General features: G+C 55.6%; 1 protein-coding gene and 1 long non-coding RNA gene across 7 annotated transcripts; one reads left to right on the forward strand and one right to left on the reverse strand.

Annotated features, from left to right (window-relative positions):
- Nucleotides 1-2,724: 2,724 nt before the first annotated feature.
- ORAI2 (ORAI calcium release-activated calcium modulator 2) lies at nucleotides 2,725-22,178 on the reverse strand. 5 transcript variants are annotated; one of them, XM_064593185.1, is made up of 4 exons: nucleotides 21,709-22,178; nucleotides 21,537-21,609; nucleotides 10,289-10,576; nucleotides 2,725-5,178 (listed from the first exon to the last, which is right to left on the reverse strand). In XM_064593185.1, exons 3-4 carry the CDS (start codon nucleotides 10,511-10,513, stop codon nucleotides 4,639-4,641), a joined length of 765 nt encoding a protein of 254 aa, XP_064449255.1. In that variant the 5' UTR covers nucleotides 10,514-10,576; nucleotides 21,537-21,609; nucleotides 21,709-22,178; the 3' UTR covers nucleotides 2,725-4,638. The 5 variants fall into 5 exon arrangements, with proteins under 5 accessions (XP_064449255.1, XP_064449256.1, XP_045731560.1 ...); XM_064593186.1 differs by lacking the exon at nucleotides 21,537-21,609; XM_045875604.3 differs by lacking the exon at nucleotides 21,709-22,178 and having other exon boundaries at nucleotides 21,537-21,702.
- LOC123844769 (uncharacterized) lies at nucleotides 14,026-18,020 on the forward strand. 2 transcript variants are annotated; one of them, XR_008506140.2, is made up of 3 exons: nucleotides 14,026-14,186; nucleotides 14,314-14,439; nucleotides 17,703-18,020. It is a non-coding gene; the product is annotated as an uncharacterized LOC123844769 (long non-coding RNA). The 2 variants fall into 2 exon arrangements; XR_010412004.1 differs by having other exon boundaries at nucleotides 14,027-14,186; nucleotides 14,311-14,439.
- Nucleotides 22,179-22,448: the final 270 nt, after the last annotated feature.

Here is a 22,448-nt window from a genome sequence, read left to right on the forward strand (position 1 = left end):
TGTGAGCTGTCAGGTTGGGAGGGGGGCAGTCACTGACCACCACGCACGGTCTCTGGAGTGGCATCACTCTGGAGACCCACGGAGAGGCCGCTGGGTTTCTAGTGGCTGAACTGAGCCCAGCTGCACAGCGGGTGGCTCCGAGTCAGCTCACTTGGAGCAGGAGGCTGGAGGATGGCTTCCTTCCACAGTCGTGACCCTCGCGGACCCTGCTCTCAGTCCCTCCCTGGGCGTTCGGATGTAAGCCTGGCTGGAGCTCCAGCCATCCTGTTGCATGTGAACAGCTCAGTGGGCTCGCAAGCCTGGTGGTCTGCTTCCCAGCGGCCTGTGGGAGCCTCTGCCCTGACAGGCTGGGCCTTAGAGCACCCCGTGTGTAGGGCCCGCGGGATGCTCTGCCGACACGCCCATGTGGGAAATGCTGCACCCCCAGACCTGTGGGGGGAGAGCCACTCAGCAAAGAAGCCCGTTGCCCCCAGAATCACCCAGTGCTCGCCAGACATTTGACAGTGGGCCCTTCCTACAGCCCCGCAGAGGGCCCCTCAGGACACGCTCCATGCCATGGTCCATACGGTCCGTGGAGGACACCTCGGGGCATGCGGCATCATCACGGCCAAGTCGGTGACCCTAAGTTGGGTTTGTCCTTGCAGCTACAACATGAAGACTCAGGTTCAGTGTGCCCACCTCTGCATCTGCTGCTCCTGTCACCAACCAGCGTGGGGCTGGGAGAGGGCCAGGCTGGGGGGCTCAGCCACCGGCTGAAGGGTACGATGGCTGCTCAACCCTGTATTTGAGGTGCTGTTACTGCGCTCGCACGCTCTGCGTCAACACCAGACGTACGCTGTGCGGACCGTTCTGTCCCGATGCTCTGGCGGCCTCCGACTACAAGGAGCGATGGGCCTTACGGGAACGTACTAACACGGAAGCCTCCACCCTGAGCTGGCTTCCTGCGCCATCCTCTTCCAGTCAGTCAGGGAGAGCGCAGCCGATAGCCTGTCCTGCTTTGAAAGATGTTAAGGAAACTCAGGCCCATTTATTTTTTGGACCTGGAGGCAGGGAGGCCCAGGCTGGTCCCAACGGGCAGGAGGATGTGGAGCTCAGTCTGAGAAGCATCCTCTGGGTTATTCCTGTTGAGATGCATGTGGAACCTGTCTACACTGTCCCCAGTAACTGTGGGGGCGGGGCGCAGACATCAGGGGTGGAAAGAGGGGTCAGCAGGTTCTAAATGGGCCTAGCGAGGAATCTCGGCTCAGTCCTGTGCCCCTCACCCTATGGCCCCCACCCAGGCTTCTGTGGACCCTACCTCTCCACCTTCTGGGGGCATGTGAGTCAAGACTGAGCCTTCTGTGAGTTGGCTGCACTCACTGGGGAGTGGTCTGTGCAGTGGGCTTGCTGGACCCGAGCTTTGTGCAGAACTCAGCCCTCCTTTAGACCCGGGGGCCTGGGAAGTCCTCCTCCCCAGCTGCAGAGGCAAGTGGGCCCCCGCTGGCTTGGCAGAACTTGTCCATGTTTGCACACCTGACTCCTAGGAGCCTCTAGGTTGAAGTGCCTGCAAGTTAAAAATAATAGAAGGCAGACAATCCTTTCCTAGACGGGCCTCAGTGGGTAACAGTTACAAAACAGAACGTCTGGGAGCTTCTCATGAGTGTCACTAGGATGTGGGAGGGATTCCCTGTCCCAACACCAGAGCCACAGGTACCTGGGATGGAGAAGGCGCCACCAAAGGACCAGAGCTTCAGTGGCTCCTCACCTGGAGGGTATGGATGGGGACCTTCAAGCTAGCCCTGGTCAGGTGGGCTCTGTTGGCGCTCAGCCCCCCGCGGGGCTGTCCTTTGCTGTGTTTCTGGAAAGGCGGAGCCCCGCTGGGGAAGGGAAGGGAGGCAGCAGGCAGGGACGCCCAGTTCTCTTGGGGCCGCACCTGGAGGGAGCCTCCCAGCACATCTGGGTCCGAGCACCCTGCCTGCCCATTCCAGAAGAGTCACCCCCTCGCCTGGGAAGCCTGTTAAGACACGAGGCCCGTGACCAGCAATTCAGAAGAGGTAGGAGGGACTTCAGGAGAAGTGGTCTGCCCTCCGGGAGGCAGCAAACACCAGGGAAGCGCCAGGGGCTCCCGCCCGTCACCTCCGGCCACTGCGCTCCGCCAAGAGCAGAGAGGGCACGTCACGGATTTACTTGTTTATTCAGTTCAATCCCGGGCAACTGTTTGAAAAACCCACACACAGGACAGGGGTTGCGTTCACCATCTGTGATCTCCGGTGTCATGCACGAGTTAATCAGTGCGCGACAGCCCTGGTGCACTGACTCACACCTCACCAGACTTCCCTAGAAGACACCAGAATACACTCTGGCCTCGCAGTTTCTAAAATAGAATCACTTGAGTTTTGCAACTTCTGGCCAGGTACTAAATGGAGACCGTGCTCCACTTTGGAAAGCGCCTCGGCGTGTCTGCGGACACTCGGGTCGTGAGCACCGGTAAGGCCCCGCTTAGAGGAAACTAGGGCGAGCCCTCGCTGGCTCTGGGCAGCGGGCACGGGGGCTCACCCAGAGCGGCCGCGGCGCCTGGAACACTTCACAGCCGGGTTAAACCTCCAGAAACTGCCTTTCCAGCTCGGCAGCTGTCCTCCCCCTCCCCCACCTGCCCCCTGAGTTGTGTCTGCAGCTCCAAAGAGCACCACTCCTCCTTCTCCCCCAAAGCCCTGGGGCTGCCCTGAGACTCCCCCCCTGGCCACCCATCCCCACACCCATGGTCCTCTCTGTTCCGCAGAAATCCCGCTTGTCCCATGCCTCTGGGAGCCGGGAGAAGACTCTAGATGAAAGAGACCAAGAATTCTTCAATCAGCCACATGGCACTGTCACGAGTCACCCAGCGGCCAGTCCGAGACGGAGTGGACATTAACAACTGGCCCCCCGCCAGCACTGGGGGGTGCTTTCCAGTCTGGGGGGCTCGGCATGTCTGGCGCACTTGGGGCAGGGCACCAGATGGCCCGGGGAAGTGAGGCCAGCACAGCCCTCCCCGAAGCCTCAGGCTCGAGGAAGGGCCTGCTGTCCGCTCCCAGCTGTGGGGAGGAGCCAGCCCGTCCCGCTCCCGCCAGGACACGGAGTGGCCGTCTTTCAGTGACGCTGACACAAAGCAAACACATACGAAGCCAGACAAGCCTTCTCGACAAAGCTCCAGGAGAGAAGCGACACACACTGGAGAGCAAGCAAGCAATGACAGCTCTGCAGAATGCCAGGACCGCGCCCCATGGAAGGCCCTCGTCTGGCTCCACGGAACCCGATGTCCAGGCTCCCATAATGTCCCGACTTACAACGGCGACTCCTGGTGCGCCTCCCAGACAGCCCCGCAGCATCTTGGCTACGTGTTAAGGTTTCTGTCCTCAACAGTGCGTCCCATCCCCAGCAGCCACCGCTAGGCCAGCCAGGATTTCTTGGCATAGGCACCCCAGACCCCAGACAGAGAGTAAGCTGGCCACAGAGATGCCATCAGAGCATGACGTCCGAAGACAGAAACGAGAAAGGCTCCCTCTCTAGGCTGCCGCTGGCCGATGTGGTAAACATGGGTTTTAAAAGCAGCTCGGGATGCGGCATGCTTGCCCCTAAGCTGAGCCGTAGGATGTATGTGCGTGGCTGTGGAAATGTGTGAGCTGGGCCCCTGCGTGTGGCCGAGAGGATTGGGGGTCTCGCCTCCCTGCAGCTGCTACTCCACAGGACTTGCATTTGGCCAGGTCAGGCCAACGGGCTTTGTCTGGACAGAAAGTCCCCAGGCCGCGCCCTCCCGCCTCCTGGGGTCACAGGCAGCAGGGAGACAAGAGGCACGCTCTGCTTTCTGGGCAAGTACCTTTGGCAGCCATAGCCTGGAGGGGCAGCCAATGTGGGCTCAGAGGCCATTCTGTAGCCCAAAGATTGAGGCCTCTGGACTGTAGGCTCTTTCCCCAAACTGGTGGCTTTGCTGTGTCAACATGACCAGGGCTCCAGGCTGGCTAGAAATAGAGAACTTGAGCCCAGTGTGCCCCAGAGTACACCCTCGCCCCCTCCATCCCACACGGGATGCCCATAGACGTGCCTCCCCCTAGCCCTGCCAGGCCCCCATCCTTGGAAGTCTTCCCCAGGGCCAGACCAGTCCGATGCCTGGCTGAGCACCCACCACGCCTGCTAAGCAGACCTGGGACCCCGGCCCCTGCCTCTCCCCTGTCAGCCTGGCCACCTAATCCCCCCAGGGCAGGGGAGGGAAGCACCAGGCCAAGCTGTGGGCCTGCACCCCATCTAGTCACAGAGGATGGCACGTTGAGACCCACTTCAGGTGTCATGGGGCCATCCCTCCTCTGAAACCCTCAGCCCTCCCCCGCCGGCCGCTGGCTCCCCGTCGCTGAGATTGCCCGGGACGCCTGGGGGCTGCTCGGAGCCCCCTCTCCTGCCGCAGGAAATCCCCAGGCCCTAGGACTCAGGCTTTTTTTTTGGTCTCAGCTCTTTGAGCAACAGAGTCTCTCTTTTTACTACAGATTTCCAATTTCTGCGGGAGGACCACCCAGCCAGGTTTTCCAGCGTGAAGACAGGGGTAAGACTTTGGTCTCGAACCACACGGCAGTGTCAGGGCGGCCTCGCCGGCAGCCCACCTCCATGCTGTGCCCCTGGGGCGCTGCGCCCTCACACCACCTGCAGGCTGCGCTCGTGCCCGTCCAGCTGCACCTTGAGCTTGTGCAGCTCCTCGATCTCGCGGTTGTGCCGCTCGGTTTTGTGGCGCACCAGGGAGCGGTAGAAGTGGATGGTGAAGACCACGAAGATGAGGCCCACGGGCACCATGATGATGGTGGACACGAGGGCGGCCTGCCAGCCTGTGTGACCGCCGGGGCCGGGCGGGGGTCCAGGCTGGTGGCGCGCATCCACGGGCAGGAACTTGATCCAGCAAAGCAGCACCACCTCGGCCAGGAAGAGCAGGATGCCCAGCACGGTGGAGAAGCCCCAGGCTAGCTCGATGTAGGGGTGCATGCGCTCGTGCGGCGACTCGCTGATGGAGTTGAGGTTGTGGATGTTGCTCACGGCCTCTACGTTGGGCAGGATGCACGTGCTGATGAGCAGGGCGAAGAGGTGCACGGCCACCAGCACCGTGGTGCAGGCGCTGAAGGCGATGAGCAGCGGCCGGGGGTACTGGTACTGCGTCTCCAGCTGCACCTCCACCATGGCCACCTGTGGGGCAGAGCGGGCAGGGCTGGGTCGGGGCGCCCCCTGTCCTGGGCCCGCAAAGGGCAGGGGGCGCCCGCCTCGCCATTCCCACACTTCAGCACTCCCTGTTTTCTGAGCAGCTAAGGAACATCTCACTGAGGAAGGATCTCGAAGGATTAAAGCACAGGGAGGGGAATGGAGGGCCTCATCCCCACACCCACCCGGGGGGCCTTCCCGGTGCCAACACAGGGGGCTCCTGGGGTGCCAGGCTTTGAGCCAGGGCAGAGGCCACACTTCCCGGGAACCTGTGGGCTTGGCTTAGCCACCAAACAACTGCTGTTTTTCAAAAAAATAAAAAAATGGGGCGCCTGGGTGGCTCAGTTCGTTAAGCAGCTGCCTTCGGCTCAGGTCATGATCCCGGGGTCCTGGGATCGAACCCCACATCGGGCTCCCTGCTCAGCGGGGGGCCTGCTTCTCCCTCTCCTGCTGCTCCCCCTGCTTGTGCTCTCTTGCTGTCAAATAAATAAACAAAATCTATAAAATACTTAAAAAAAATTAAAAACTAACCTTTCAAAGGGTAACAAGAGAAAAGTAGTAACTGGGGGCTCCTGGAGGCCCCCAGACTCAGAGCCGCCCACCTGGACAGCCTCACGCGGACCGCAGGGTGCATCTGGCAGAGGAGTCCAGACGAGACGCCCCAGGGAGAAGCCCGCATGGAACGGTGACAGGAATGAGGGCAGAGGTGAGGGGGGGCTGGGGGGGGGGGCTGGGCTGCACAGGGAGCTGAGTCATCACCCACAGTCACACGGAGACAAGGCCAACAGGTAAGGCCTGAAATGGATAAATCTAGAAACCGTAGTCTGGAGAAGTTACTCAGAGAGGAGGGGCCTGCAGGTGCTGCCGCTGGGCGGAGGCCAGGGCTGCTAACCAGCCTCCAGGCGCTCCTTCCTTTGTAAGCTGCGAGCATGTACTAACCTTGACAAAAACTGTTTTTATTATTATTATTTTATTTATTTATTTTTTTAGATTTTATTTATTTATTTGACACAGAGAGAGAGAGAGCACAAGCAGGGGGAGCAGCAGGCAGAGGGAGAGGCAGGCCTCCCGAGGAGCAGGGAGCCCGATGCGGGGCTCGATCCCAGGACCCTGGGATCATGACCTGAGCTAAAGGCAGATGCTTAACGACTGAGCCACCCAGGCGCCACCGTTTTTATTATTTTTTAACTGAAAAAAATTTTTAACTCACGCCACTGAGATCGAGAGTCACATGCTCTACTGACTGAACCAACCAGGCGCCCCCCAAACTAGTTTTAAATAAAAGAAAAAGGGGCGCCTGGGTGGCACAGTCGGTTAAGCATCCGACTCTTGGTTTCGGCTCAGGTGGTGATCTCAGGGCCCCGAGATCGAGCCGCGCATCCAGGCTCCACACTCAGGGGAGTCTGCTTGAGATTCTCCCTCTCCCTCCGCTCTTCCCCCCAACGCATGTGAGCGCGTGTGTTCTCTCACAAATAAATAAATAAATCTTCAAAAATAAATAAATAAGGGGTGCCTGGGTGGCTCAGTCATTAAGCGTCTGCCTTCGGCTCGGGTCATGATACCAGGGTCCTGGGATCAAGCCCCGCATCGGGCTCCCTGCTCGGCGGGAAGCCTGCTTCTCCCTCTCCCACTCCCCCTGCTTGTGTTCCCTCTCTCACTGTGTCTCTCTCTGTCAAATAAATAAATAAAATCTTAAAATAAATAAATAAATATCGATAGATCAATGGATGGATCCACAGTGGGAACCAGAAGCCCCAGCCTATCTCTGTGGTAGCGAAGGTCTATAGCCAGCAAGGCAGGACCTGCTTAGCCAAGGCCTAAAGGTAGCATTCAAACTACAGACTAGGAAACGTTCTCCTGCCTTACTTTCCCCAGGGCGGAACACAGTCCAGGCAGAATGGCTCGAATGGCTCCCTCCTGTGGCCCGGCTCCCATCCCTTCCCCCAGGGGATGGTTTAGTCCAGGCCCGGCAAGGACTCCGGGGCTCACCACCTTCTTCCAGGTACCCAGAGGTAAGAAAGCAGACCAGTCAAGGAAAGGGGAGGGAAAGCAGAAAGAAGCCAGAGGAAGACTTTTCTACCCACTGTGTTTGCTTCCTAGATCTAAGCCATCCCATTTTTAACATTTTACAAGAAAGATTTCACAACTTGTAGCAACTTCCACCTCCTAGAGTGAGAGACTCATCCTCTCAGCAGAGATGGAACATTCGGTAGGTAAAAAGAAGATACGGCAGTCCTGGTGGACCACAGCTGAACAGAAACTCGGCAGTGATCACTGCTTCATACAGTTGCCATACCATACGAGTTGAAGGATAGTCTTTTCTCAGTGCTCCCGTGGCCTGGGCAGGCTCTTGTTACCACAAAGGACATGGTTCAACAAAAGGAGGTTGTAAACCACAGAGGGCGCTGAGGTGAGAAACAAAGATAAGTAAAAGGCCTACAGTAAGAAAGTTTTGTTCAGCCTCCAGGAGAGAAAGGGCCAAAAGGCCATTTTTCAATGTGTTTATGCAAAGGTTTTATGAGGGGGCCTCAGATCACTGGTTCTGTGTGTTTGCAGAAGGATAAACATAAAGAAACAGGCTCCAGGCTGGGCCTAAGTGCTTGTTGTTGGACAAAAGAACAGCTTTGCAATTCTAATTAGGGGATACATAACATGAAGGGAGAGACTCCACCTAGCAAACTGTCTGTCTTCATTTGCGCTTATCCCTGCCCCTCAGTCGGCCACGGTGTCTGCGTGCATCTGCCTCCTCCCGCGCTGAGCCACCGTCTGAAGAATCATGACCTGGTCTACCAGCAGCATGTTACGCTGGTCAAGTGGGCACGCTGCTGCTCTCCCTACCCCTGCTCTCTGCGCCACGCTCTTTCTACTGCTTTACAGTCCCCCTCCCGCCCCCCCCCACTTACGGCGGAATCTCTGGTGCGTATTAGGCTGTGGCAGCCTCCCTGAGAGGAACCTTCTAGAAGGCAAGGCGAGGGCACTGTATGGCTGCTGAAATGTATCCCAGACTGCGTAAGGGAGCACGTGCAGGTAGAGGAGACACTGCGTAAATGCTGAAGAAAGGAATTCTTACTGGCAAGGGTGACCGCCATCGCCAAGCTAGGGATGGACGGCACCCTGTGGGGCACATCCGGGCCCTCCCATGCCTGTCTCTCTGTGGTCACTATTTTCATCTAAGACCACTTCAGGCCCCTGCAGGCTGCCACTCGATCTCACACTAGTCCTCCAGAAACCACTCTTTGTTTTATAACCTGATGAACAGGGCCGGTTTTCCAATTTTAAATGAGTAGTTTTGGAGGCTTCAGTGTGGGTGAGCCCTTTTGTGGGCTGCGGAAAGAGTGAAGCTTCTCTAAGTCTGCAGATCCTAGTGTTTGGAAGGCCAGGGTCTAAACAGACACTGCAGACAGGAACTGAATTCTGAGACCCGGGCCCCTCACACAAAGGAAACCGGCATACTGCACCAGGTCACGCAATACTCCTCATGGTTTTTCCAGAGTCACAAAAATAATAAGAGCAGGCCAGACAAACCTAATGCAATCCTATAATTCCGTGGTGGAGAGAAAACAAGCTCTCATTTTCATAGTGATGTTAATACTTCTCACACATACCCTTCAAATTAAGCTTGAGAAAGCATTCTGTCTTTTGTGTGTGACGGAAACCACAAGAAGAAAATCACTATAAGCCCAAGTTGTGCCCCATATGATTGTACCCTTTTGAAGTTATGTTAAAAATAAGTAAATCAATACCATGCAACACTGAACTAAAGCCTTTGCTTTAAACTACAGATCCAAACCCAAACTTACTGCCTGTAAGCTTGGTGACCTCTGTCACACCCAGACTACGCAGGCTCTCGGTTTTCCAAGGGTGGACTGTACCAATGAGTGAGCAAGCCCCTGCCACAGGACTGGCCATAGTGGCTCACTCTGACAACTTATTTTCTGTACTGCCGACCTGACAACGGAGGCTCTGGGCTTTGGAAAAATAACAACTGTTTTTTACATTAAAGGAAAAAATTGGGGCACCTGGGTGGCTCAGTCGGTTGGGCATATGCCTTAGGCTCAGGTCACGATCCTGGGGTCCTGGGATTGAGCCCTACGTCGGGCTCCCTGCTCAGTGGGGAGCCTGCTTCTCCCTCTCCCTCTGCTTGTGCTGTCTCTCTCTCAAATAAATAAATAAAATCTTAAAAAAAAAAAGAAAAAAATTATTTCCACTCAAGAGGACCTCTGAGCATACAACAGAGAAAGACGGGTGGTCACTCTGAATCCTGGCATCTTCACCCTCTGGGGCAATTCCCTGAAGGGATGTGGGTCAGGGGCCTTGGAGTCAACAGGTGACACGGCCCTTCTCAGGGCACGTGGTTCTGCCCAAGACCAACTCTTGTCCTGGGGAAGGACTCAGAGGAAAGCTGCAGCCTGCCTGGCAGCCAGGAGTCAGGCTAGAGGCTCTGCTCCGTCACCAAGAGGCCACATCGGGGGGGGGGGGGGGGCAATCTGCGTCCCAAGCTGGGTTAACCTGAGCAAACCCCCATCAATCCCAGTCCCGCTCAAATCCTTCAGATTTCCACTCTTGGGTGGTACTCGGGATGAGGCAGACATGGTACTCTCCCCCCTGTACATTGAAGCTCTTTCAATTGCTCTTGACTTCCCTGCCAAGTAACTGCTTTGTGGGAATGTCAGAAGGGGGCTTTCTGGGACCCCTGGGTGGCTCAGTCGTTAGGTGTCTACCCTCAGCTCGGGTCATGGTCCCAGGGTCCTGGGATCGAGTCCCACATCGGGCTCCTTGCTCAGCGGGGAGTCTGCTTCTCCCTCTGCCTCTCCCCCCTGCTCATTCTCTCTCAAATAAATAAATAAATAAATAAAACCTTAAAAAAAAAAGAAGGGGGCTTTCTGTGGCCTCTGGGGCCTCTACATCCACCAGACAACCCCTCCAGTTGATGGAGCAGGCCCCTCAGAGGAGCTGAGACATGGGGAGACTTCCTAAGGGTCTGTCCTGACCGCCAGTAGGGCCCAGAGGGAGCGCTTTGCTCCCTGAAGCATCACAGGATCTCGACAGCAGAAGCCTGCTTTGCAGGCCGAGGGCCCTGCCATGTGTCTGCACTCACCATGGCGAAGCCCGAGAGGAGGGCAGAGGTCCGGCTGGAGGCCTTCAGCTTGGCTCTGCTCAGGTAGAGTTTCCTCCAGGACAGGGCCTGCACGGAGTGGTGGTTGGAGGTGACCAGCTCCAGGTAGCTGCGGCGGACCCAGTCTCGGTAATCCATGCCCTTGTGGCCCGGTTCAGAGCAGGCAGGAGTGGAGGGGTCCACAGGCACGTTGAGCTCGGCACTCATGGTGGGAGCCAGGCTGGGGGCAGGAGAGAGACACTCTCAGGCATCCCAGAGGGTTCCCGAGACCTGGAAAAGCCAGAAGCCGGGCAAGTTAACCTCCTCTGGGACCTGTTGTACACCAGGTGTTGTGCTGAGTGTGGGTCCCTGATCCCTACACAGGATTGTGGGGACCCTCTGTTGGGGAGGAGGGTCAGGAGTGCATTTCCAGGAACCCCCCCACCCCCGCCCCCTCCAGCATCCATTGTGCCTCCACAAAGCTAATGATCCGGCCTTCCATCCCTACATCAAAAAGGCTCCAAGCACCTGTGGCTTGTGGGTGAATGGAACTCTAAGGTTAGCCAAAAGCCCTAAGAAATCCTCCAATTTGTTTCCATCTTCAAGGAGTAGGGAGCTACAGCATGTATAAAGATCCTAGGACCTAGTCACTAAGCCTGGGTTTGCTCCCAGAGTGTGATCCTGAACATGACATCTGAACTTTCTGACCCTGTGCATCTTCCAATGGGGACATCCTTACCCTTACCCTTACAGGGCTTGGAAACAAAATAACGGAACTGAAGACTCAAAACCGCTTTTCAATGCCCAGGCGCCAACCACGAAAAACACATTTCCAAGCTGGGGCTCATTTCTCAAATCCAACTTGAATTTTAATCGGCGCAGTTCACCTCCAGAAATACTTGGTTTCTGGAACTAAAGGAAAGCCACATCCAGGCTCTGATGGAAACCGTGAGCAAAAGGAAGAACTGAATCCACCGACACGAGCACCTTCCACAGAGCAATGGAGGCCAGAGGTGTCTGCAGTCCTCCCAGGTAGGTATCTGGTTTGACAATAACACGGCATGAAGATCAGAAGGGCCAACCTGTCAAGATTTGTGAATTTAAACCCAAATCTCCACTAATCCAAATAGGGGATTGGCGGTCTCGTGCAGCCCAAGGGGCCGGCCCATGCAGCAGCATGCCGGGCTCGGCTCTAATTAATCTGTAGGGCAGACTTCAAGGGCACAGACACCTCACAGCTCCCTTGGCATCAGATATTAACTTGTACGTTCAGGCCCGCATAGGCCCCACCAAAAGCCTACTTAAGGCTATTAAGAACAGATCAGTGTTCCTAGGTCCCAGGGAGCACGGCTGGGGGGTGGGGGTGGGGGCTGTTTACCAGGGTCAGTGGCTGTGGGAACGTGCCAAATTGGATCTATCCACGTCAATCTCTAAAAGGGTTCTATGGGAAGGTCCTGGAGGTGGGGAGGAGCTCTCTCTTTTGGGGTGCTTTCCTCCCTGTTCTCTGCCAGGCTGCAGAAGTGTAGCTTTTACTGGCCAACAGGACCCTGGGGAACAGTTCTGTGCACTTCTATTTCTGCCAGGGGATACCAATTACTAGGTCATTTCTAGGAACATCGATGTGAGAGCCATGGTCACTCTGCCCCTCGCTCACGTCTGCAGCCAGCGGCGCTGCTTTCGAGCACTTCCATCACCGGAACGTCCCTTCCCGCGGGGAGAATCCAGAGAAACACCGCTAACTAATCCATCAGTTAGCTCCAAATAATTGAGAATGGCATCATTTGAAAATGCACTTTTCCTCTTTTCTTCTTCCATGCGTCACAGAAGTGAGCCGACAGGTATGAGGAGGACAGCATATGGCCGTGTGGATGGGTGAAAGGCACAACCTTTGCCCCCTCAGAGTATCCATCCTCTAAACTCCATCCAATGGATGCTTACTGGGCTCTAAGGTCAGGCTGCATTTGATACTTAGGCATCAAAGATGGAAGTGGTGAGGATCCTGTGAGTTCCTTCTACCTAGTGGGGAAGCAGCATTAGGGGGTGATTCTCACCCAGAGAGCTAACTGCTGCTTTAGTGGAGGGGGTGTGAGGGCCAAGGGAGCAGAGGAGGGGCTAGGCTGCATCGGCCTTGGGGAGAAGGTCCCTACTGGGGAGCAAGAACGTAAGTAGTGAAGGCAGCACTGGCAAAGAGGGGCCCTCCCTCAAAGACGAGATGCTGCCCGCATGGGAGGGTTCTGAGAGGCAAGGGGACATGGCAGGAAGGCTGGCTGCGAAGGGGGTCAGGGAAATGTGGGGGGAAGGCTGGATACGGGGGGGGTGTGGAACCGGAGGCAGCCCAGGCAGTAGGACCGGAGGCGCAGGGCTGCAGGCACTCTGAAGGAACTAGTAAGGGGAGCAGCTTGGGGTTGGTCTGGTCTGGGTGCCCACTGAAACGGCTGGCTGACCGGGAGGGGCAGGAGGGCCTGGGGGCCTCCAAAGGGGTACAGGCATGTGTGGGCTGAAGAAGGGGGAAGCCCAGGGCCATCCATGGGCATGGGCTGGGCTCGAGTTGGAAAGTGGAGATGGAGGGCTTTGTGGGCAGTGAGGGCGGACAGTGGCCTCTGGGTAGTGCCCAGGCAGCCTCAGCCCTGCACATGTCCTCAGGGTGGCAGGGAGTGGAAGGAAGGGTGGGGTGTGCATCTGCTTTGAGCCAGGTCTTGAGGCAGGCCTGTGGGTCCTGGAGATGGAGAGGCCACTTCCTGCTCAGGGAGCAGCCCGGACCGGATTCATATCCATCCTAATCGTCCCAACCCCAATGTCCTACCTTGTGCCAGGCTTCCTCCCCCTACTCGGGGGGGAGAGGCAGAGTCCGGTCCTCACACTCCCGGATGGGGCAGGGGGTGGGGTGGGGCAAGATGGAACCAGACATTTGTCAGGTGGCAGAGGCTCCAAAAGGTCCTCTCCTGGCTGAACTTTGCAGGCGATTTTTGTTGTTGTTGTTGTTAAATATATAAGGTTAATCAGAGAAAAAAAGCTCTTGTAGAATAACGATGACTCTCTGAAGATGAGCTATTCTCCTTGGCAGGCCTGTCTGATCCAGGGGGCGGGTCTGGGGTTTGGCTGTTTTAATTTCCTTTAAACATCTGGGGCATGAGCAACGGCGAGTCTGTTTCTGACTCAGTCTCTGTCACACCCGCGGGGGGCGGGGGGACGCAGCCCCCATAGGGCTTTCCCAGAGTCATCCACCTGCATCTCGGTCCCTTCCCCTAGGGAAGCCTCAGGAGCCGCAGGACCCGCATTCGGCCCCCGTCCCCGACCTCCCTCCGAGCCTTCTCAGCGCCGCACCCCGCCCGAGGATCTCATGGGGTTGGGGCCACCTGGCCGCCCTCCAACCCCGAAGCCACCCCATCCCAAGCCTGCCCAGGAGAAAGCCCATCCCCTCCCCCCGTCGGGTCTCCCGGTGCAATTCCGGTCGGTCCCCCAGCAGGGCGGGCTACCCCCCCACACACCCCGCCAACCCCCCACGGCGAGCACTCACCGAGCTGCTCTGCCTGCCCGCCCGGCTCCGCTCCGGCTAGGGCTTGCGGCAGGCGGCGTGGCCGTGTTGCCCTGTGGCCCCGTGGCCCGGCCGGGGCGCTGAGCACGGCCCCCTCCCTCCTTCCGTGCGTCCTGCAGGGTACCCCCCCAGCCCCGCCCCCGCCGGCTGCCCCGCCCCCGCGGGCTACCGCAGCCGCTGCCGAGGCAACGGCGCGCCGCCGTCACGTGGTTGGCCCATGGGGGGCGCCACGGGCCACGTGACTTGGCAGGCCGGGAGCGGAGGGAAAGGCGGGGACTCGCTGCCCCTCCTGGGGGACCCCCGCGGCGTGGACCCACCAGTCAGGACCACCCGGGCCGGAAGCCGGGGAGCGGAAACCGGCAAAAGGTGCGCATCTCTCCCGTTCCCCGGGCGCGCCGTGGGCTACAGTGAACACGGGTCGGCTCGGCGGCGAAGGGGGCCGGAAGCCTGGGCATGCCTCGCTCTCACCACCCCCTTCCTTCTCCCTCAGCAGCGCTGGCGAACGATGCGGCTGCACTTTCTCTGGTCCCTGGGTCTGGACAACAGGTCCAGGGCAGGGTGAGCCCTGCTCGACCCGTGTGTGGGTCTGACTACCCGAAGAGAGCACGGAGTCCCCAGGGTGAGCCCCAAAGGATGCCCAGGCTTGGCCATGGGCCGTGTGGAAGGGTGGGGAGAGGCCAGGAGGGCACGCCCTGCGGGGAGAGGGAACAGGTATCCCATTGTCAGCCGACAGGGCCGGCGGGGTGAGGTGGCTAGAGTGGGGAAAGGGGCACCGTTTGGGAAGGGTTCCGGCAGCCACACCCGTTTGCCAGGGTGGACCGTGGCACTGCGCACAGCGCGCAGGAACTGGTCAGGTGGTGGCCCGGACTGTAGCCGACCACCGCCCCACCCCCCGCCCCCAGGCCCAGCCAGACACACGGGGTTCTAACCCGGGTGCAGCTCGCTTGGCCCCTGATGGGCGTCCGCAGAGCTGTTCTACTAAGCTATTCAAACAACATTCTTTTCAGGAAGTGCATACGAATAATTAACCAAGAGGCGAGATGGGTTCATATCAAGCCCCTGTGCCAAACGGCCCCTCACAGTCCTTCCTGCGTGCCCTACATAGGATTTTTCCATCTGTCACAACACTATCCAACAGTGACACATTTATCCAAATGAAAGAAAAATTCCACTCATGTCAACCAGTCCAAGTTTTCTGACAACTGTAAGAAGAGAAGTGAACGGATGTCAGGTCAAATCCATTTCTCTCTCAAGACGTATTTTAGAGGCCAATGCTGAGAGCCGGAATGACACCTTTTAAATTCAGGAAGACACTTAAAAACAAACCACAGCCTAGGAAAATCCCTAGGAGGGTCTGATTACTGACCCTCCGCCCAACACACATGCACACACATTACAGATGACTATAGGAAAGGGGATCATTTGAATTTCAGGGGGCGGAACCCTCAAAAACCAACAGCTCTTTGTAAAATGATCTGGAAAACAGGAAGAAGAAACGCTTTGTAAACTAGAGTCATTGCATCATAGATGACCATTCTTTCCACAACAGAGTCACTTGCTTAAATTTTCACCCTTGGTGTCTGACTGCACATCCTTTAGAAAGCTTCCGGTACCAGTGATGGCGCTCCCACCCCCTAGCACACCTACCCAGCGTGCCCAGACAGAAGCAAAACCTAAGTCATCACCACCAGTGCTTTTCCGAGCCAGTTTCCTAACCAAACACAGAAAATGGCTTTCTCCCCAGCCCCTAGAAGATTAAGGAAGGTGCCAGCACCATGCTGAACGGAGAGGAACAGTTAGAATACTAATAGTTGGAAGGCCCCTTAGGTGCACCGCTACCCAGAGGAGGAGGGTCAGGGCAAGGCCCATGGGTGCCAGCCACGCAGCTGGCACACCCAGGGGAGAGTCTGGGCTGTGATTTCCCGAGTAGTTTGGCCACGGCAAGTTGCTCCTTCTCCTCGGGTCTCAGCTTGAAAAAGACCAAGTCCCTTGGGCGCCTGGGTGGCTCAGTTGGTTAAGCGACTGCCTTCGGCTCAGGTCATGATCCTGGAGTCCTGGGATCGAGTCCTGCATCGGGCTCCCTGCTCGGCAGGGAGTCTGCTTCTCCCTCTGACCCTCCTCCCTCTCATGCTCTCTGTCTCTCATTCTGTCTCAAATAAATAAATAAAATCTTTAAAAAAAAAAAAAGAAAAGAAAAAGACCAAGTCTCTGAGGCACATCCCAGGAGCTGATCACGTTCTGGTCTTCCCCATCAATGCACACCCTCATTCCATGAGGACCGCGGCCCCTGCTTTCCTCTTCCCTGGGTCTTCTCATCTGGATGGCCGCTCAGCTGCTCTGGACAATGTATCCAGTCCCTTGACAGTTCTGTCCCCTTGGCCATTGACTCCCATGGTTAGGCCTTGTCACTACCCTTTAGATCTTAAGTTCACACCTCCCACTTCCTGACCCTTTCTCACCCAGTTCTCAGCCTGTACCGCCTTGCTTCCTAGCCTGTGTTGATACCAGCTCCCCGCCCCCCTCCCTTCCCACTCAGCCTGACCCCTTCTGACCTCTCCTGCCACCACCTTCCCCCACTTCTCGCCACACTTCTCAAGAGAGCTGTCATTACCACTTCCTTCCCAGCCCTCTGCAGCCCACTGCCACTGTGACGTGAACTCCAGGACAGATTGCAGCCATGCCTTCCTCCCTTCTAGAAACAACTCTCTCCTTCTTTTGGTGCCCTCACCTCTTTTTTTTTTTTAAGATTTTTTTATTTATTTGACAGAGAGAGACACAGCAAGAGAGGGAACACAAGCAGGGCAAGTGGGGGAGGGAGAAGCAGGCTTCCCGCTGAGCAAGGAGCCCGATGCGGGGCTTGATCCCAGGACCCTGGGACCATGACCCAGGCTGAAGGCAGACGCTTAATGACTGAGCCACCCAGGCGCCCCATTCTCACCTCTTTTTTTAACCTGTGCAGGCTCCCCCTCTGCTGTCCCCTAGATGTGGGTGTTTCCCCACTTCCCTCCCAACAGGTCCCACCCACTCCCGTTTTGAGGAGCCTGTTGACTCCAAATGGTCACTTCCAGCCCAGATCACCCCCAGCCTGGCAGGGCGTGACCCAAGCCCCCCCCCCTCACCCCCACCCCCGCCACGCTTACAGCTGAATACCTCCTCTTTCCTCACCTGCCTGCCCTACCTCCTGGGTCACCTGTCTCAAGAATTCCACCAGCCACCCAGCTGGTGACATTACAGATCTGCTGTCATTCCTGATTCCTCCATCCCCATCCAGTCCTGGGAACTCTCCCGTTTCTCCCTGGTCCCGCTGGTCTCACACTAATTCAGGCCCTCATCACCTCTGCTCTGCATTTCTGCAAGAGCCTTCCACCTGTTCCCTTCCCATCTACTCGCCACACTGTGAAGTGGAAAAATTCCTGTCTCTCCAGCCCCCTCCAACCCTTCAGTTTTCCCTGTGGCCTTAGATCAACTCCAGTCCCCTTAACCTAGTGACTCAGGCCATAACAGGGCATCTACTACTAATCTCTACTCGGCTTTCTTTCTTTTTTTTTAAAAGATTTTATTTATTTATTTGAGACAGAGAGAATGAGAGAGAGAGAGCACATGAGAGGGGGGAGGGTCAGAGGGAGAAGCAGGCTCCCTGCCGAGCAGAGAGCCCGATGCGGGACTTGATCCAGGGACTCCAGGATCATGACCTGAGCTGAAGGCAGTCACTTAACCAACTGAGCCACCCAGGCGCCCTACTCGGCTTGCTTTCTTAAAACTGCTGTGAGCTACCTAGGAGCTCAGTTCAGTCCTGCCCGCATCCCGGAGGCCTGGGTCACATGCCACTCTGTGGTACGCGCCACTGCACTGACCTTTCTCTTGTCTGTGTCTCTTTATCAGACCTGGAGATCCTTCAAGCCAAGGCCTACATCTTGCTCACCATCATCCCCACTGCTGAGCCAAGTACACTTAGGAATCCTTCAGATTAAGCTTTTGGTCCTGTTCAACAAACATTTGCTATGTGCTGTGGAATAAGAAAACTGAAAACTGCCTCAGGACCTGCCCCACGGTGTTCTCTTTATAGAAATATATTAAAATATGGTAACTGTAGCTCACTTTAGTCAAGTATGTGCCAAACAGTAGACATAAATGAGCTTCCACAGGGGAGAGAGAAGGCGCACCTGTTTCCAGAAACACTGCCGAAGGAAACGGTGCTCTCCCCACTCTCCTTCTAGGCAGCCTGGAGACGGATTGAGTTATATTCCTATTTCCGGAAGTCAACAAAACGTTACTCATCTAACTCACCTGAATAACTGGCTTTTTCCAAAAGATCCATGTCGAAAAAAAAAGAAAGGAAACTTGAAGTAGTAACAGTCCTCGACAGGTTCCAAACCAGTGTTTCTGAAGGTATGGGAGGGGCGGGGCGGGGCGGGGGGGGGGAGGGGGGGGAGGTGTTTGAAATGCCTGAGCTGCGAGGAGTCGGCCTGGAGGCCGGGCCAGGCAGTCTGGATGTCTGAAGTGGGCTCTCCTGTTGCCTGGGGCATCACATCCGCGTCTCCAGCACACACAACTGTGTGCACCTGCTCAGGCTCTTCCTGCCACAGAGGCCGTTTTTCAGGTATGAACAACTTCCCTGCTCGCTTTCAGGCATTGAGATTTGCTCAGTCACCTCACGGGACATCACTGAGCACCTGTGATGTCCCAGGCCCTGTCCTGGCACTAGAGGTACAGCAAAGAACAGGACAGGCAGGTCCTCACGCTCTGGCGGCGCTCAGAGTTGAGTGCGGGATGTGAGGGCTGCTGGTGTGGCAGGGGGCTGCTGACCAGTACACAAGGGATGGATGCTAGGAAGACAAGGCAACGGAACAGGGTGGGTGGAAAGCTGAGGCCTGACGGCACAGGAAGGGGCAGAGCAGGAGTGAGGGGAGTGGGGCACCGACCCGGGCTGAGTCTGTGAAGCCACAGACTCCGAAGACAGCAGTCAGGGTGGTATTTAAAGCCACGGGTCAGATTAAGATCTCCTGGGGCCTGAGTGTTAACCATAAAAGGCAGTGCACTGGGTCACCCTAACTTTAGGATTTGAGCAGAGAAGCAAGCCAGGGAAAGGTGGAAAGAAAGGCAGGAGGCAGTACGATCGGGGTGCTAGGGGTTTTGGCTTCTAAATGATAGATGCCCCCGGGGGCTCGATGTGGCAACACTGAAGGCTTTCAGTGGCATGATGGGGATGAAGACTTGGGAGAGGTGGAAGCAAACAGAGAACTCTCTGGAAGCTGGGCTGAGAAGGGAGGAGATAAATGGGGTGGTGGTCTGCAGGAGAGCCTGGAGCCGGGGCTTTGCTGCTGTTGCTCGTGGAGCTGCTTGTGGTTGGGGGGGGGCGGGGCGTGCACCAGGCACTGTACCTGGAGGGCAAGCCGGGCTGGGGGATGGTGGTGGGGCAGGAGGACTCGGCCTGAACCTCTGCTTTCCCTCTGCTCTGGGGGACGGTTACCCGCTGTGGGGGAGGGCCAAGAAAGGACACCTTTTAGAAATGCACCTTTTAGATGGTGGGAGATGAACACAGTAGGGAAGACGTAAAGGATAGGTGGGGAGTGCTGGTTCCCTCCCATGTGACTTCTCTGGTCCTACATTCAAAGTGGGACTGCGGAGTTCAGCTCCTGATCCCCCAGGTGAGATAAAGCACCGTTCGCACAGGGAAGACAGCAGGGAGGCACAATCCTTGCTTTAGGAAACGCCGCTCTCCAGAAGGCCAGGCTTGCTCATGCACGTTCCCTCACTCTTCGAACACGCCCTGGTGCTCATTATTCATAGCAGTTATGTTCCCTAAAGTCACTGTGGACGCTGAGTGTTGATTAGTGAATACTGAACCACTGCTGCTTGGGGAAACGGGGGTGTTTCTGTTCCCCCCACACACACCTGTCACATCAACTGCCTGGCTGGTGCAGTTGGGGAAGCATGTGACTTTTTTTTTTTTTTTTTTAAGTTTATTCTATTTTATTGGGAGGGGCGGCAGAGGGAGAGGGAGAATCTCAAGCAGGCTCTGCGCCAGGGGCTCAATCCCACAACCCTGAAATCATGACCTCAGCTGAAATCCAGAGTCAGAAGCTTAACCGACTGTCTGAGCCACCCAGGTGCCCTGAGCGTGTGACCCTTGATCTAGGGGTTATGAGTTCAAGCCCCATGTTGGGTGTAGAGATTACTTAAAATAAAACCTTAAGAAATAAAAATTAAAAAAAAATAAAAATAAAAACACTTGCATTAATATGTATGGATTCATTAAAGATGAAGTTGCAGCCAAGGGCACTGTAACTCATGCCTGAACAAAGCTTATCTAAGGCACATCCGGCCTTCTTTTGTTTAGGACACTAGACAGTACTTCGAGTACTATGCTTCAGGGCCATTTAAAAAATGGCAAAATCATCAAGGAAAAGCAAAAAATGCAAAAAAACTGCCATTAAATGGACACGTTTGAGCTGGACAGGAAGGCAGAGCACTGCCTTGTTTGAACTCAGCTGGAAACACAGCATTAGGCAACTTGAATTTTTCACCGGTCTGTGCATGTCTGCAAGTGACCACAAAAGCACCACAAGTACTCATCTTGGGGTTAGAAGTGTTAGTGAACAGGTGGATTCACGAACATAGAACTTGTGAACAATAAGGGACAACTATATTTAAAACCATTATATACCTTATCATACGTGCACACATGCACACGCGCCAGGAGCTTATTGAAGGAGCAGCCTTCAGCCTACGGCCCTGGCACCGAGAGAGCTGCACTGGGCCTCCCTCCCAGCGGGTCTGGGCCACACACAGCTTCTCCCTGGAGCAGCATAGCACTACGGTGCAGGGGATGGTGGATTCTGGGAGTCACACTGCTGGGGTTCAAATCCCAGCTCTACCACTTACTTGCTGGGTGACCTGGGCAAGTTTCCAGACCTCTCCGTGTTTATAAATCTCGTTGGGTAAACCTATAAGGGACACCTAATCGAAGGACAGAGTATTCCAATACAAGTAACTGTGGCTGGCACAGGGCTGTCTCATGAAGTGCTCAACAGAAGTGTGGGGAGCGAGTAACTGAATGAAGTAAATGAGAATTCTTATAACGCGAGGCTTCCTGAGACAACCAAGTTATGCACACCTTTGTGGATCAAGTCCTGATTTTCCCCACCCACAAGCCAATTAATGACGGCATAACTGAATGATTTTCTCCCCATCATGGCTTTTTTTGGGGGGAGAGGGGGGTCTCTCTGTATCTCCCACTCCCTTCTCAATGATGACACCTAACTGTTCCCTTTTCTCAAACAACAATACCCTGAAGACCATCATTCAACCTAAGGTATTGACAGCCCCTTAAAAATTGCCAGAAATTGCTAGACATTTCCTACCTAAACATCCTCTTCTGAAAACCTAGTAAACGTGTAGAACATAAACCTCCAGCCTGGCATCCTGTTATCTGTTCTGGCATTCGCCCCCCCATTCCAACACATGTCTGCTTGGTGTCATTAATAAGCTCTTGGCCAGATGCACCAGAGGCAGCGTCAGTACTGCATACCCAGGGGGCACCTGGGTGGCTCAGTCGGTCAAGTGTCTGACTTTGGCTCAGGTCATGATCTCAGGGGTCCTGGGATCGGGCCCCACTTTGGGATCTGTGCTCAGTGGGGAGTCCGCTTGTCCTTCTCCCTCTGCCATTTGTGTTCTTTCTCTCAAATAAAATCTTTAAAAAAAGAACTGGAATACCTAGATCTTCAGACTCCAAGTTCTAGCACCGCCGACAAGCCTCCAGGGCAAGAGAACACCCACAAGATGCAGGCTGCAGATTCAAAGCAAGAGTTGTGACACACATCTTGTGGAGAGATTAGGAAACCAACAGTACAAAGATAGTAGAACAAAAAATAAACACAAAACTAACCAGCCAGTCCCTGATGAGAGAAACACAGGTTCCAAAATGTACAGCCACGGGTGTGCTAATTTATTAGGGCTGAATTTTCCATTTCAGTTTCCTGGGAAAGAAAAATTCCTGTGGCTTGAATTGTTTAAAGGAAAGAAGTGATCACAGATGTCGCCTGGCTCAGGGTGGGGGCCAGGAAAATCCATACTGCAAAAATGAAAAACAAGTAAAATGTTTCTTAGTTTCCCTTCGCTCAAAACCACTATTTCCTTAATTCTATCAAACTCCATAAAAGGCACAAAATGCACTTAGAAACTTGGAACTGGAGATAAATAGCCCCAAAAGTGAGCAAAGGCTCCAATTCAAACCATCTCTGTCCCTCCCACTGGCCAGAGAGACCGCCCCAGCTCACCTCGCACCTGGTTCAGATCCCCTACTGCAGGTCTAAAATGCGGCTTTTGGCCAATTCACTCCCTCCCTTCGAGTTGGGCCAGGACTCCCCACACTCTGCTCTGGTCCAGAAGAGCTGGGATTCTCTGTTTATTTTTCTGAAAGCTTTCTTCACACCCCAAGTTGCCCTTCCTATGACTCGGCTTCCTGGCTGAGCCCCACATCTCCCTGTGCACATGTTCGGGGCTTCTCAATTCACACTTGGGGGCTGGGGGCTGCTGGGCGACAGCATGTATCATGGGGTACAGTCTGCCCCTGAGCGGGAGGAAGTGGGGGTCCTGCACCATGCAGTGCGGGCTGGCCCCAGAGCC

Source organism: Mirounga angustirostris, unplaced genomic scaffold (assembly GCF_029215605.1).
Source record: "Mirounga angustirostris isolate CCGP_5_RB_7025 unplaced genomic scaffold, mMirAng1.0.hap1 SCAF_5, whole genome shotgun sequence".
Classification (NCBI taxonomy): Eukaryota; Metazoa; Chordata; class Mammalia; order Carnivora; family Phocidae; genus Mirounga; species Mirounga angustirostris.

Excerpts from the sequence above, each read along its gene's own strand:
- ORAI2 (XM_064593186.1), bottom strand. The coding sequence starts at position 10,513 with ATGAGTGCCGAGCTCAACGTGCCTGTGGACCCCTCCACTCCTGCCTGC. Across the intron at positions 5,179-10,288 it reads TCCTCTCGGGCTTCGCCATG|GTGGCCATGGTGGAGGTGCA; the intron begins GTGAGTGCAGAC and ends TCTGCCCCACAG.